Here is a 16,774-nt window from a genome sequence, read left to right as displayed (position 1 = left end):
GATCAGAGACTTACAATTTGTGAGTGGCTCAGATAGCAATGAGTAATCGAGAGGTGGTAGTTCTGAGTGTGGGAGGGGTGAGGTTTGTAACCAGGGCTGCTACCTTGCAGCAGTTCCCAGAGTCCAGGCTGGCACGGATGTTGAGTGATGATGACCAGGAATTTAAACTGGTGAATGGAGAGTTTTTTGTGGACAGAGATGGAACTTTGTTTAGTTACATCATGGACTTCTTGAGGACTCTCCAGGTCTCCTTACCAACTGACTTTTCAGACTATCAGAGGCTGCAGAGGGAAGCAGAATTCTATGGGCTCTACACTCTGGCTGACCTCCTGAGCCAGGAACACTTGCTGAAGCCAAGGCTGGAGATCTTGGAAGTGCGTTTTTCTCTCCAGGAGATGCAGGCCTTTTTCCGGATCTTTGGTTCCTGCAGTGCTACTGTTGAGACACTAGCTGAACAGATCACAGTGTTCATGGGGCAGCAGTCAGGACAGAGCTGGAACAGCCGTTTTCCTTCTCAGAAACCACTTGTTCCACTTCCTTTGGAAAGACCTTCTCATCATGACATGGTTTTTCAGTGCGGTACTGACTACTCTGCTGGTGACCAGTTTGTGGCCAGGTACTCTCCCTTGTGTGACTTCTCATTACAGAGATGTATTAATGATTTCTAGCTCATAAAGTACATGCTACATGCTAGCAAAGATTTTAAGGTAGCTATTGGACAGCTGTCTGAGAGAAAAGAAATAAGTTTCCTTCTTTCTGCTATTTTAGTATTATGCTTTTCTAGTTCAGAAATACTCAAGTTTAATTTGTTACATGGATTTGCCTATTCAGCTTTCTAAAATGCTGATCTTGATATTTGGGTTTGAGTTCTCTTGGGTGTTTCTCTCCCTCTGCCCTTTCCTCCTTATTCGCTCTCTCAAGCTTTAGAATTCCATGGCATCAGTGACCTTCTAGAGGACTTGAAAAGCACAAGAGTAAAATCAAGCAAAGCAAACAAAATAAATGAGGGAAGTACTGGGGAAGACTAAAAACTCTACTAGCTCATGGTCCAAAAGACTTTCATATGGAAAAGAGGCAAAACAGAATAGCTGAATAGGGCTAAGGGCACCAGTGGAACTAGGATACCAATTTGGGGGCTGAAAGCTTTTATAGAACCTTTTTCTAGGGGGAGGGAGAAGGGGCAGATTATTAATTCTATGCTACACAGTGGCTTTTCTTTCAATTAAAGAGCCAGGTTTGTTTTTAATAAGATTATATCAGTGATTTTTGTGATGGCAGTATTGTATTCTAGTGACAACTTACATTTTTTAAACAAGCTTTTGCTGGATGCTTCTACTGTATGGAGACACGTTTTTACTGCATAAGAAAACATAACCTAATTTGTCCTCTGTGGGTACTAGAACATCTGGAATTTTATGGAAATTTTATTGAAATATTTCCAAAAGGGTTATTCTATCTCAGTGTGTGAATCAACACAGCAGTCCTTTGATTTATAATAAAGTTTATATTCTAGCTCCTTTAGCTAAGCAAGTAGAAGAAAGACTACTTTGCATTTGCAAAGCAACATACATTTATGTGCTACACCTTAACTTTATAATGCATTACTCATTTTAATGGACTTAACAACTGGTTGAGTAGGTTATGGCAACTTAAATAGGAGAAAATATTCTTGATTCTTTATTTCTTTAGACTTAGTAAAAATATTCCTCTGCAGAATCTTGAGTAATGAAACAAGTTGAGTTTGATGATGTTGCCTGCTGAATTTCTATTGACTTATTCTTTGTGATGGCACATACTCTTTCACCTTTTTTGTGCTTTCTGTGATAATTTGTTGTACTTTCCTCTGAACCATGGAACAGTTTCACCCTTGTCAACTTAGTATTTTGTAATAGTATTTTTATCTGATTTCTGTTCCTCGCAATGTCTGGATAGATTCTTAAACTGTACTTTTTATCAAGTAAAATAATTTGAGCAATGTGAAAATGATTTTCATACTTGTTACCACAAGACCTGCTGTACAAGGTAACTTTGCAATAAATGTCACTGTTTGTAGAGAGATCCTGTGTAATGAAAAGTGGTGCTCCTGGGGTGAATGTGACTTCACTGTCCTTTCCATCATCTACCCTTACCTGAAAAGATGTTGTGATATGATGTAGTGTTACATAAATGAAAAGAGGTGGAGGTCAATCACAGCTATTTCTTAGGTAAGTAAGTTTTGGGGTGGAGGTGAAAGAAGAGTGCTTCTTCCCCAACATATAACTGGATGAGCTGGGAATTACTGTTCTGATAATGAGGGGAGAGTTAACTTGTCCTTAAAGGAGGTAAAAAATACATGGAACCTTGGTTGCCGTAAACCTGTGCAACTGTGCTGACCTGCACCATCTGAGGCCTGGCTTGTGTTTAAAAAAAGATCTATTCCATCCTTCAGGAAGTCACTGGAGTGTGTTATAACTGATTTTTTTCCCCTTATTTTAGGTATGTTTCCATAAAGCCAGATAACAGAAAGCTGATTAATGGTACAAACGTGCTAGGTCTGCTACTTGACACTTTACTCAGAGATGGATTTCGCCTCATAAGCACCAGGACAGTCTCTGGTGAAGACAAAGTGGAATGCTTCAGTTTTGAAAGGGTGAAGAGGCCAGCAGGCCTTGCGCTCACACTGAAGAGCACTCCAGGGAGCTCCGGGGTGGCACAGGCAAAGAGAAGCCAAGTGCAGAAAGGGAAATAAAGGCTTTTCATCTGCTGAAGGTGGAAGAGGGGTGTGTCAGCACTAGTGGCCTTTTTCTGACTTGTTTCAAACTGCAGCTATTGAGGGAAGGAACAAACAAACAAGTTGGTTTTTTTTTCTAGTATTCGGAAGGAAAAAATTGCTTTCCTGCTTTTTACCACTCCACCCTCTTCAACTCTAAATAAAAGAACCACAGATTCAATACTGGTTTTGTGGACCAGATTCCAGTGTTTTCAAAGGTTGTTTTGGTTTTTCTCTCTCGCTAAAATTCGTATTAGGACTTGCAAAAAAAATCAGCTGTTCCTGCCAGAAAATCGTTTCTATGTCCTGTGCTAATCTGCAAGTAGATTTTAAATACATGATAACTACATGAGGAAATAACAGATCGACGCAACTGTCATCCTAACAATTTGGGGAAGTGGCTGCAGGAGGAATGCAGACCTCAACAACTGAATATTGCTTCTGCTTTCAAGAGATGCACATACACTTAACTCTTGCAGTTAGCAGAAAGCAAGGTAAGGGAAACACCTCAGGTTGTATTGCTGGGTGGCTACAGGCATGAGAAAGTGGCTCTGTGAAGCCACAAATAGTGAGTCATGAAATAACATGTTACTACTGTCTCTTGCAAAATACTCCTCTGTCCTCTTCTCCCACTCCAAAGGCATTAAACTGCTCTTTAGTGCTGAGAATGAAATGATATAGGTCTTTGTGAACAAAGGGTCAGTTGATTTCTAGAGCTAGACAAGATTTTTAGAACTATGAAAAGAATGAAAATGTGATAAACAGTCCTTCAGATGGGAGAGTTACTACAACCTTAAGCATAGTACAAAGGATTAAGAAACTTGTCAAGTGCAAAACATATTTAGGAGGAAGGTTTGACAGAAGTGGCTTTAAAAGCCTTGTGAATATTAGCCCTGTACAATGCTTTGTAAAGATGCCAAAATTAGCTCAAGTGCCAGGAGAGCTAAGTTAATGAGGCCTTAGAAATCAAAAATCTTTTGTCCTCCCTTCAAGACGGGAAGAAGACAGCAATAACTTCAAGGGTTCATTATTTGAATCTGACTTTTGATGTTGATAAAACACCATCTTCCCAAAGTTACAAACAGCCAAGTAGTTTGTTTGGGCTGTTTTGGCTGACTAATTAGACCTGGCTTTTCATTAGCTTCAGAGTGTGAATTTATAACTTTATTTACAGCACTTAAAAATGGGGTGGGTGGTGAAAATCACCCGTCTGTTTCTTGCCCTTTGGAGTTTCCATGAATTGGATTTTCCCAGGCTGGTGGTGCCGCTATCAGGCAGCTCTTTTCTTTTGCAGTGCATTTTGGCTTAACACAAGTTCAGAAGTTCACTGGCAACAATGAGGTCCTCTTTCTCCAGAGCCTTCTGAGTGGAGATTAACGTGATTATGAGACTACAGCTCTAAAACTGCTTACAAGTTTTCTAATGTAATAAATGTGGAGGAACATTAGAGTGGATACTTTCAGTTCAAATGGGGTTTTTTGTCAATAATGTCAATATGTTCATCTTGATACATTTTTTACTGTGAGAACTGTCATTCACAGGAACAACCTCCCCAGGGATGTGATGGAGTCCCCATTGCAGAAGACTTTCAAGATGTGGTTGGAGAGGGTGTGAAATGATCTCTCCTGGGCTCCCTTTCCCACCAAAGGCTGGACAGGTGATCATTTCAGGTCCTTCCCAGCCCAGCCTGTTCTGTGAAGACCTGTGAAGGTCTGTGTCAGCCTATTGTGGTGGCCTTTGAAAGGTCAGTTTGCCAAGGGCAGCATTTGGGTGACACAGCAGACAAGCTGTATGGGGTGACTGTCCTGACAAGTTGCTGTACTACAAAGACAACACTAGTTTTCCAAGCTAGTTTTCCACATACTGACTTTCCAGTAAAGTTCCCATTCCTCAACTTGAGATAAAACTCAAACCAGTAATGACAAGTATTGAAGGGGTGAGTGACTGTGAATATTGCTGGTGAAGAGACTTACCAAAAATAGCAAGAAGCACAAGACAAAAATGACAATTTTCTAAAGGGAAAGGCAGAAAAAGGGATTTGAACCTGTGTTTAAACACCACACCTTCAGTGACTGCTGATAGCAGCAGTGTCAACTGAGAACAGTATCAGAACACCTGGTAGTAACAAAATTAGGCTACTTCACCAACCACAGAAACAGTGAATTTATGTTTCTGCTGCAGCAGCCGCTTTGAAAACTGAAGTTTGGATTACTTTTTTTCTAAATAAATTGAAAGAAAATAGGAAATATTTCAATTCTTAAAAGCCCTGGAGTTTTAAACTGTGCCATTACTGATGCTCTATGACTTCAGCAAAGTGACTATTTGGAACAACTATTTCAGGAACAGCTTGTGGTGGGCTAGTGCTGAACACTCCCTGGTTCCCCTCACGGGTTAATTTTTATTCAGCACAAGCATCATCCTATGAATGTAATATTTTGGTTCCAGAAAAATATACCTTCTTTGAAAGAAAGCACATTCCTGGGTTTCTTTATATAGAAAGTGGCAGCAGCACTGGTAGACCTACAGGTGGCGTAGCTTGAAGCTACAACTAAATGGCAGCAATCACAGAGGAAGGGGTGGAAGTATGTTCATTTGCAGACAAATGAATATGAAAATAGCACCGATTTACTATGAGGATCCTCAGCTGGCCTGGGTAGCTGCTGCCCTCCACCCTGTAAGACTGTAGAGTGTTGCTGAACCAGGATGGCAATATTTTCTTTGCCTTCTTTGGAATGTTAAACAGCATATCCTACAGGCACTGGGGAAGTTACTTAGAAGAAAGTAACTAATAGCTCTAGTAACTCAAAACGGGATCTCTGCAGTGTGGGAAATTTATTGTAGGTGGCTTAGCCATGCTTTTACATGTGACAGAACAAGGAGCTCACATCTTGGTCTATATTAAATAGCAATGGGATTTTGAAACATTTATACTTTTTTTTTTCCAATGAGGTTGGAATTCAAGTCACTGCCAACTTTATCAAGAGAATTCCTTTTTCCTGGGAAGGTGCAAGATTTGCTGATTTCAGTAAATTTACTGCTGTGTTTGCCTTTTTCTTCCTTGGACCTAGTAAAGTTGTGCAAACTTCTGCTCCCTGAGATGCCGTAGTGCTGGAGGTCAGTCCTGTTGCTCAGAGCAAGCAGTGAGCCCTCTTCTGCTTTTTAACACACAAGGGGACTGCCAGAGCAGTAAGATCACTAGGAAGAAAGCAAACTCAACAGTAAGGTAACCCTGTCCCTCTGTTCTACATGGACTGCAGGTTTATGTGGCAGAAATAGATCATCAAAAAAGACGTGACAGTTTGCTAGATTTGCAAGAGTAGGTGATTCAGAAAGACAACACTTCATTTGTATTATATTTTTTATTTTAATCACTTTTCCCTCATTTATAGTTGGACTTCATCCCATGTTTCTATATTCAAGGCTTCCAAGGGCTTTATCAATAGTCTCGTGGTGCCTATTGGGTATCCCAACAGGAGAAAGACATGGCACTTTTTCCATCTTCCTGTTCTTGCCCCGTCTGCTTCCTTTTATAGTGATTGATTACATTTTTGTGCTTTTAAGTAACTTTCTGACTGCTTCTTCGCACCCCAGGAAGTTCTCCCATGTTCTTATCTCTGTGGGGGCATATCATTTATTCACCACCCGAATTATTCAGTAATCTGCTGATACCAGGAACGAGAGAGTCTGACATGAAATATCTCCATGTTCCTTGGGTATTGATTTCAATGTTGATTCACACGGGGTCTTATTTTTTTTGGAAGTGCAGTCTCTGCATTCTGTACAGATTCTGCACTCAGTGCTCTTAAGATTGTGTAATTGACTCAGAATAGATGTTTAAATAAAGCTATTGCAATTGACACTACATTTAGGCTAAAAAAGACTGATCTCTTAGTGCTAACCATAGTACTGGGAAGTTTCCCCTTTACTAAATAATTCCAAACAAGTTTTCACATCCCTGCATAGTTGAACCTCATGGAAATAGTACAGGACTCCACCCTAAAGTGCAGTATATGAGGGGCTAATAGCCACAGGGCAAAAGAATGATGCTGGAGTATCTGCATCCTGTCCTGCCTTGACAGACTGGCAACAAGGGTGGTGACTTCTGTTCTGACTTCGAAGAAACTTTTCTCCACATTGGGCTGTTCCCACTTTTTACCTGTTTAGGTTGGTTTCCAGTTCTCCAGTGCACAAAAATAACTCCTTTAGTTTGAGCTGAGCAAGGCTGATGTGCTTGTGTCACTTTGGAGGGGGCGAGTTGAAGGTATATCAACACACAATCTGGGTGAGACTTTGTTTTGATTTGCAGCTGAATTCACTACCAGGAAGCCACCAAAGTGGAACAGAATTCCTGTTGGACATTACAACAAAGTGTTCAGAGCTTTGATTTTTTATTTTTTATTTAATTTGTTCTCAGATTGCTGGAAAGTGTTATTGAATATTCATTGGGAAACAAGCTGGGAGCTATCCAAGATGGGGAGGGAAACTCATTGCCTCTTACTCCTTCCCTCTGATTTGTGCTGAACCATTGCCAGGCTTTAGCTTTACAAGGTTTATTTTTATCAATTTTCAACAATAAACAGTGGGAGGATCTACAGTAAAAGATTTACAGTGCATCATGAGGAAATACAACTCTTTACCAAATAGTATTATTGATCTATTCCCAGATGCTACTGAAAAAGCATATGAAATCCTAAAATGAAGTCCAGTGATGGAGAACTTCCTCTCTCTAGTGACAGATGCATATGACTGTTATGTCTTAGGAAAACAATAAAAGGGAAGGGAGTGACTCTGTTTCTCTGACCATATCTTCAACAGCCCAGTTAAATCTGTCAACTCAGTGTAATCCCCATAAATGAAGAATTTGGGAAACAAGAGAACTGCTAGTGCGTCTGAAGAGACCCATTCTTTGAAACTGCCTCTCCTGCTGCAGTCAGGCCATAATTAGTTACAGAAGGCCTTGTTGTGACTAGTAAATGGATGGACTAACAATGATTTGAATAGTCTGGAACTGGCTGGAGATATGCCTGGAGCCCTGAATACTCTCAAATGGGTGGGTGGGATGTAAATCACTAGTCATCATATAAAATACAAATAAATCTGACTTCTATTAAAAAAAAAGGGCATGTCCATTTTCTAGACCATCGTGTAGCTTCTGCTGAAATAACCCCTGAAGTGTGATCTGATGTGTAAATTTTTCCAAGAGTCCTTCCTCCAGTTCTACCCCGCTTCCATTCTAACACAACAGTTCAATAATTGGTGGCTTCTTTCTGGTCAGAAGGATGATGAATGTAGCCCTAAAGGCTGGAAACACTAATGTGTGCAAGTCTGCTGTAGAGAATGTAGTTAGGGCTTTGCTCTCTAAGCAAGTTTCTGCTACACCAGTCAGCTGAGTGCTGGCTGAAACTATGAAGAATTAAACGTTGCAACATTGTTCCATCCTGATTCTCCATTGGAAAAAAAGGGAATAGATTGGAAACATCCAGTCTGGTGTTTTACTAGTACTTTGGAGATGGGAACTCAGTCTTCTCTGAATTCCAAAGGCAGTTTGTAGCTTTCATTGAGAGCCCTCTGAAAAGCCTATGGTTTTTGGTTTTGTTCTCCAGTGATAACTAAACTGAGTAATAAAATAATTGCTGACATTTATTTACAGTGTTGTATTCAACAATAAATGGAAGGCGTGCTGATCCTTCTGTCCTTTAATCTTTATGTCTTTATACTGCATCTTCAGCTCGCTCCTTAGCCTCTTCCCTATGCTACTAGTGACCTGGCTATATGATAAGGGCAGGCAGAGATCCATGGAAGGCAGCAAATTGACTTCTTGCCCATCACAGAGAGTGGGTTAAGGAATAAAATTTGGCTGGATAGAATCACTGCCTTTGTGGTACCAAAGAGACACAACTTATTGTACTGAAGGGAGGACAGTTAACAGAGCTGTCAGAAATTTCAGCACCACCAGACAAGGAAAAGCAGATCTTACGAGGGTGAATGAATGGGTGGGAGATAGCTGCTAAAGGAACACGGAAAAGGCACAGAATGACTTAAATGGGAGACTGAAACATTCGTGAGACTATAGGGATGTTTTATTTTTTCCCTAATGTGATCAGTAAGTGGATCTACAGAACATCCTATGTCAATAGTTTGCATACCTGAAGAATTTCTGTCTTGGATGTCATTTCTCCATCTGTACTGTGAAATGGAGCATTGCAGGATCTGGACATAAGATGGGTTAATCATGTTGGTACCTCACATCTAGGAACAGAAGCCGAGCTTTTGGTGGCCAAACAGACAAACTCTGCAGAGCAGAACAGAAGCATTGCTCTGATAGCACTGGGGTTATAAGCTTCCTGGATACATCCCATTGGTGACCTTTGTTTCAATTTCAGGTGCAATAGGGTGAGCAGTAACCCTATTTATAAGTTCCTAATTTTCCATGAACTGGTAACCTACCTGGAGCAGACTGGTTTAAATTTTTTCCCTATTTGGAAATCAGTCCTTAAGCCGTGTAATTTTCCCTTGATAGGTACAATTGTTCAAAAGATTGTCTTCTGAAGATGGTTCAGCAAACTGTGCATCACTGTAACACATTAATGGCTTAACAATTACTACGGCCATGCCAAGAATGTAAATGAAAAACTGTTTACTACTGTTCATACACAGTCCTGAAATCTCTACAGATATGTATGGAAAAGGGTGGGCAAAAGGTTATCTTTTTACTAGGCTCATCCTTCATTTCAGGGATTCTCTGCAGAACATGGCTGGAAAAACAGGCACAGGGACATTTGTGTGACTGCTCTGTTTTCTGCAGGTTGCCCTTTACAAGAGCTGTGCTGTAGCAATCTCTTGTGCTTCCCTTTTGAAAGCTTGACCCATGCTCTCACTGAACTTCTGAGATAGGTTTTGAATGCAAAAGCTGAACATCACATGAAGCCCCACAAGGCTAGCAGAACATTAGTCTGCTACAGCTTTGATCATCTGTATTCTGTGGATGGATCTAAAACTTACTTCTTGTCTACACCCAGCACCAAGATATAGCCATGAGTGGAGGATATAACAGTTCTTAGGGGATAGCACCCAGGGTGTTTAGGATATGAATATGTGGATTTCTGTTCTTCTAAAATAAATGGTGACAAGGACACAGGTCTTCTGAAGGCAATGACTCCTGCTACAAAGACCACAAAGCTCCTTCCGGCTGGTCTACATCTCTGTGATAATGGGTGGGCACTAACCTGTTATAAAATCACTTCAGAGGTTGAAAGAAAAAGGCAGAACTTCAGAACTTAAACATCCCAAATGTTCCAGCTCAAACAGCGAGACACTCTGCCCTGTTGATGAAAGAAGGAGGTGAACTGGTACACTCAAAGAAATCGTGCTTTTATCTCTTCCAAATCTTGTGCTGCTTTCCTGGAGGGCACATAGGTCAGTGTGGCTAGCAAGTTTGTGTGCTCTGTGATGCCGGTGCTTGGGAACTGGTGTTTACTTTTCTGGGGACCTCAGAACAGTGTGCACAACCTTGCCTATACAAACAGACTGCAAAGCTGCTTCTAATTCAAAAACCCATAAAGAAGTTTTCTCAAAAAGATGGCTCTGGAAATGTTGCTGTTGTCATAAATGGTCTCTACTGCACCAAGTCTAAATTCCTTCCTAGATGCCTGTGGCAAATCTTGCTATTTGAAGTCAGTATTTGCAATACTGATTAATAATATCCTATTTGGGACCCTCATTTTCAGAATGTAGCTCTTTCTGTAGTAGTGATAAAACATCTTTTTGCATTAGGTGTCAATTTTTGCTGTTATTGGAGGCAGCTTTCCTTTCAGAGAAGGCGGCCCTGACACAATGTTCTAGTCCAACAGTATTCAGTAATGGTTTTGTTACTTGATAAAACTGTCCTGCCAAATAGATCTTTGAAGGCTTTATACTCCCCAGATGCAAGTAGCAAGTCAGGAACTGCTTTGCAGTAAGAAACAGAATGAAATGTGGACATGGATGCTACTATAATAGCTGGTGACATAACAACTATTTTGTATAGGTAATGACTTCACCCTGAAGGCTGAAGCTGAAGGTCTAGATTGGCACCTTGAAAACACTTGGCATTTAAGAAATGTTAATGAGAATCTAGATGCTGGAAAACGCAAGAACTACCCTGGTGTGAGCCACACCTGAGCTCTCTACCTAGCTAAAGAGAACCTTACAGAAGAACTGTCAGTTCTCTTCTGGTTCTGACTGAACAGAGGAATATTTTCCACAGAACTTGTCCTACAGGATGCCAGAAACTTACCTCTCAGTGCCAGCAATGTTTAATCAAGAACAAAAGCTGGGCATCCATAGAGACCTACTGGGGTGATTCCGAGCACAATATGACAGTGGGGTGCTGGATTGCTCTGTCTGCTTGCAGCTGAAGGGTCCAAAGATGATTTGACCTTGTCAAAATTAAAATTAATTTTAGTGTTACTGATAATTTCTGCTGAGGGCTCCAAGAACTGCCCATGAGGGCATCATGGCTGCTGAGGGATCCAAGAACTGCAGACCATGAAATAACCAAGGTAATTCGAACTCTGCATCATCAGACAGCCTGGTGTTCCCAGGTTTGAGCTATGCTTAAATTCAGAAGAATTTATGTACAGGAAAATCAGAATCTGTTTTACAAATGTTCTGTTCCTTGTCACCCTCTAATCAAGGTCTAGCCATGTTAGGAGGCAAGAAGTGGGAACAGCAAAAGTGTTCTGGTGTTTCTCAAGTGTTTCTGCTCAGGCAAACTAGAATTAGAGGCCAAGTGCCAGTATAACTTGGGACACCTTGAAGCAAGACGTTTTGCTTGCTCAGCATTCTTATAAGATTTGGCTTATCAAGCCAAATAAAACATATCTTATGCAGATGGTCTTTAATGACACCACTACATGACACAGTGTCTGAATGCTGGGGAAATCATGATCATTCATAGGGTATGTATTAACAGAGAATTAATTTGTCCAAGGTTATAGTAGCTTATCCAGGAATAAATAACAGAAATGATACGATTTCTAAAAATAAACCCAATCTTAACAGCTATTTAAGTGTTAATGTAAGTATAAATTAGTGAATAATTAAAACTACCTGGTATATCTCTGGCTAATGAAAAGGTCTATCTGTAGCCACCAGCTGTCTGAAGAACATGGGGAGGACAGAACTGACACTGCTCTTCCACAGACAGTTACTGCTTTCTTAGGTGCTGCTGAATAACCTCTCATGTCAGTATCAGATGCACAGGTCCCAGTGGCTGCATGCAGTACCCCTGTACCAACGCACAAACAGATATGGAGAAGAATTCCAAGTATTCTCAAAGATACTAAAATTCAGGAGGTTTATTGGTTTTGTCTATATAGTACCAAGAAGAGGAGGAAAGAAACTGGCAAAGGTAAAGAAGTGCAATATAAATTATTTGGTTTTAATATAGAGGGTGACAAAGAAACTCCTATCCCAAGGACATGCTTTATGGGAAAACAGGACCAGATGTCTCAGAAGAGCTATTTTTATAAGAACTCTAAACTAAATATGAAAAAAATAGTTAAAGAATTGGTCAATTACCATTAAACATATCCACTGCTTGGACAAACTTCATAGATAAAAAGATGCAGTTGCAGAGGAAACTGAGATACTTTCACAGCATAAGGTAGTGCCTCTCAGGCTACTTACTTTATGCCTGCATAAGCATAAAATAATGGGATCACAACATCACAGCTCTGCAAGTTACCCATATGTTCTATGCCACTAGAATTGTTTGAACTAAATTAGATACCACAAGAACCAGAAGGAAGTCCAACATTTTAATCCTGATTTGGAAATGGACTAAGTAATCACTCCTCAGAAGAGAAATATGAGTAGGATATTTGAATCTTCTTTAACCCAGAATAGTTTTTTCCAATGCCACTAACTTGAGGGGATTGTAAGCCCTCCTGTCAAAAAACTCCACCAATCCAAACCTCCAGAAAGCATCTTCACAGAAAAAAAAAAAAAAAACCAAACAGCTTGTGGGTAGATTGAAGGAGGGAAGAAGTAAATCTCCTTGCTGGTTGCTAAACAGCCATGAAGTATTTTAACACTGCTTGCTGCTCCCTGCTTTCCCTCTTCAGCAGCATTAGAGAAAGTAGGAATATAAAGCAGTGTAAAGCCACCTTTACTGGTGCTCTCTTTAGCAACAAACCCCAGAACTCTGGCATGACAGAAGTCTGTGATGCATTTCACAAATGTTCAGTTATCTCAATGTTCATCTACTGGAAACATAAGGTGCTCCCTTTAGTGAGCTTTAATGGGTACTTACATTTATTGTATGCTCATTTTACTGCTACTTCAGGAAACATCTTAGGAAAGCAATATTGAACTTGCAAAGAACTGCACAGTTAGTCCAATAAAAGCAAATTCTGCTACCCTTTGAAATCCTACCTGCAGCTTGCTTTCATCTGCAAATGGTAATAGTTGTCACTGCCAACAACCTTTGAACAAGGCCATTTTGTGACTTTTTTTTGCACATATCCTTTATTTAACAAGAAAGATGGGGAACATCTGTGGGTAACATCCACTGAGCAGTTTTCTGGAAGAAAAACTTGTATTCCTTCAGGCTTTTGAAACCAAGCTTTTCTATCCCCTCACCTTGAGACTATTTTAGTCAGTTTCCTAAAGTCTTCTGATGGACTTTGGCAAGTCATGACAATTTTTTAGCAGCTCTTTGGTCTGTTCCTGTTTTTCCTACTCTCCTCCTCAATGACAGATGTATCCTTACACTCTAACTTCTGACAACTGTTCCAAAATATCTGATTAAAATCAATATTTTAATATGTACCAAAGGGGAAAGGGAGAAAGAAAAAAGAATCCTTGGCACTTTGGTCTTCATAGAACCATAGAATGGTTTGGGTTGGAAGGGACCTGAAAGCTCATCCAGTTCTAACCCCCTGTCACAGGCAGGGACACCTTCCACTAGATCTGGTTGCTCTGAGCCCTGCCCACGCTGCCTCAAGCACCTCCAGGGATGGGGCAGCCACAGCTTCTCTGGGCAACCTGTACCAGTGCCTCACCACTCTCATAGTGAAGAGTTTCTTCCTAGTATCTAATCTAAACCTACCCTCTTTCAATTTAAAGCCATTCCCCCTTGCCCTACATGTCCACTACATGCCGTTGTAAAAGGTACCTCTCCAGATTTCTCGTAGGTCCCCTTTGGACACTGGAAGCTGCTATAAGGTCTCCCCAGAGCCTTCTCTTCTTCAGGTTGAAGAAGCCCAACTATCTGAGCCTGTCTTGATAGGAGTGGTGCCTGATGTTGGTCTTCTGTGCTGTAGAAGGTAATTCTCACATCTATTTTTCTCTACTACTGTTAGAGCTATGGATTTTTAGCCACAAATTCAATTCTTCAAATAAAGATGAGCTTTTATAACTTAGGCCATACTGAATGCAGAGAGATCACCTGTCTGTTAATCTTGGAGCAGAAGATCCTGTGCCTTTAAGACTCTAAGACAAAGTTCTCCCCAGAAACCTTTCTTAGGCCACCTATTTCACCACAATAAATGTCTTTTAAGCACGTATACATCATCAGATTCTAGACAATAACTGCTTGCATACATTCATACAGTACCTGCAGCATTCCATCACCACATGGATATACCGTGACCATTGCAAGACAGATTTTAAGTTTCCCTTTACAAGCACTAAAAAAAAAAAAAACCCAATCAAAAAAGCCAAAATAACATATACATGTCCCTCAGCAGTTAGAAGCAGGTCCAGCAGGTTGAAGGTGATCCTGCCCCTCTACTCTGCTCTCGTGAGACCTCACCTGGAGTATTGAGTGCAGTTCTGGTGTCCCCAACATAAAAAGGACATGGAACTGTTAGAACAAGTCCAAAGGAGGGCCACAAGGATGATCAGGGGACTGGAGCACCTCCTGTATGAAGATAGGCTGAGAAAGTTGGGGCTGTTCAGCCTGGAGAAAAGGCTGCACGGAGACCTCATAGCAGCCTTCCAGTTTGTGAAGGGGGGCTACAGGGATACTGGGGAGGGACTCTTCATTAGGGACTGTGGTGATAGGACAAGGGGTAACGGGTTGAAACTTAAACAGGGGAAGTTTAGATTGGATATAATAAAGTTCTTTACTGATAGAGTGGTGAGGCACTGGAATGGGTTGCCAAAATAAGTGGTAAATGCTCCACCCCTGGGGTGGTGTTCAAGGCCAGGTTGGACAGAGCCTTGGGTGACATTATTTAGTGTGAGGTGTCCCTGCCCACGGCAGAGGGATTGGAACTTGTTGATCTTAAGGCCCTTTCCAACCCTAACTATTCTATGATTCAATTTCCAATATTTTAGACACTTAATTCTTTTGAAGAGTAAGATATTGGGTTTCTTAACACGAGAAAACACAAACTGGAAGTAAGTAGCTAGCAGCTAGTTGCATGGGTAGCATCGTAAGCCAAATAGAAAAGAACAGATTAAACAAAGCAAACTTGAATAAAACCAAAATAAAACAAGCCTCTTGGTAAAACTGTACCTTGTTAAATAGCAGAGGCTGTTAGGTATGCCTGCAAGAGAGTCCAACTCTTTATTTAAGACTGGAGCCTGTCTCTGGCTATTTCACTGCTGGCTTACAAACTTTTATGTGTCAAAACCTATTACCTGCATTCTCAACATAAGTTTATCTAAACACTTTCCATTAGCCAGCTTCTAAATATGATATTAAAGCATGTTAGTCTTGGGGTTTAATCACAAGGACAAGGTACTGTTCTACATTTTCACTACAGCTCTTTAAAAATATGCTTCTGTAAAGACATAAAGAAAGAGTTCAGATACTCTTATTTGACCAAGGTTTAACATTTATCTGATACACAAGGGGGATAAAACTGGATTCAAATGTAATTTTTACAAGCGCACACATTTCCCCCCCTCATTTGCAATATGGGAATGAAAAAAATTGCTTGTTGTGTGCAGTAAGTTGCTGAATCCAAGTGCAATCCACTTCTGGAACCTCCATAACAATACAACCAACAGGGGGCTGTCTGGCTACATGATGTTATCAAATCTTCAGTGAAATCCTTTTTCTAAGTGTACAGCCCACCATCCCCACAGGCTTCCTAAAACTGGCTGTTGCACAGGTAATTTCACAGATTTCTTACCTCCAACACAGCAGAACTCTCCGTCTTTGTCCGATACTACTGGAAATGTCTTATTTTGTTGTCTGAATCTTCACTATACATAGATGGATAATAGTTTATATATTTACTGATATGTCTGAAAATAACACACTGCTTATTGGAAGAGGGAGATTTTCACATTGTCTTGAGGACAGGAAAGGCGAGTCACAGCTGTTACTATATGCTAAGAAGCTGTATCTATGTGAGTACTTTTGTGTTAGTGTCATATGTAGATATCAATCTTTTGTAGAAGGAAAGTAGACCAAGATGTTGTTAGCCCCTTTGATACTTATTTAAAGAGCAAATAGGCAAAGTCTGTCTATAGGAGTACCAAGAAAAGAAGAATAAGGTCCTGAATATTCCTTACATCGCCTTAAGCAATTGAAATTAACTTTAATACTGGACTGCCATTCTTGGGAGCAGAAGGAACTTTTCCTTGGTGCCAGCACTGCTGCTCACACAGAAAGCACATTCAGCTGGCTGAGCTTACAAAAAATGAGCCCAAAGTCATTCAGTGAAACCACCATGGAAGTATCAGAGCCAGGTTAATACTGAAGGAAAAAGGAAGACACTGTCAGTCTCACACTTGTCTGGCTTGAGAACCAGAGGACTGTGGAACCATGTTCATATATTATTGTTGACTATTCTAGCTGGGCCAATAATATAATCCCTGAAGCTTTTCCTTTGCCTTTATATCAATAGAATATTAAAAATGTATACATTTGACTTTTTATTCTATAATTTATACCTTATATATTTCAAATTTTATAATACTGAAAGTTTTTTTGGAGTATTTTATGAGAGATTCTGAAATATTTTACTTTTAAAACCACTTAAATGTGTAAAAGCTGCTGACAGAAAGTTCTTTTATAGGTAATAA

General features: G+C 40.3%; 1 protein-coding gene across 1 annotated transcript; it reads left to right on the top strand.

Moving 5' to 3' along the window:
* KCNRG (potassium channel regulator) lies at positions 1-8,425 on the top strand. Its single transcript, XM_005147651.3, has 3 exons — positions 1-616; positions 2,476-3,243; positions 4,291-8,425. Exons 1-2 carry the CDS (start codon positions 39-41, stop codon positions 2,726-2,728), a joined length of 831 nt encoding a protein of 276 aa, XP_005147708.1. The 5' UTR covers positions 1-38; the 3' UTR covers positions 2,729-3,243; positions 4,291-8,425.
* The last annotated feature ends 8,349 nt before the right edge of the window (positions 8,426-16,774 follow it).

Source organism: Melopsittacus undulatus, chromosome 2 (genome assembly GCF_012275295.1).
Source record: "Melopsittacus undulatus isolate bMelUnd1 chromosome 2, bMelUnd1.mat.Z, whole genome shotgun sequence".
In the NCBI taxonomy this organism is placed as follows: domain Eukaryota; kingdom Metazoa; phylum Chordata; class Aves; order Psittaciformes; family Psittaculidae; genus Melopsittacus; species Melopsittacus undulatus.
The sequence above is the reverse complement of the archived record's forward strand: the minus strand, read 5'-3'. Positions and strand labels throughout refer to the sequence as shown.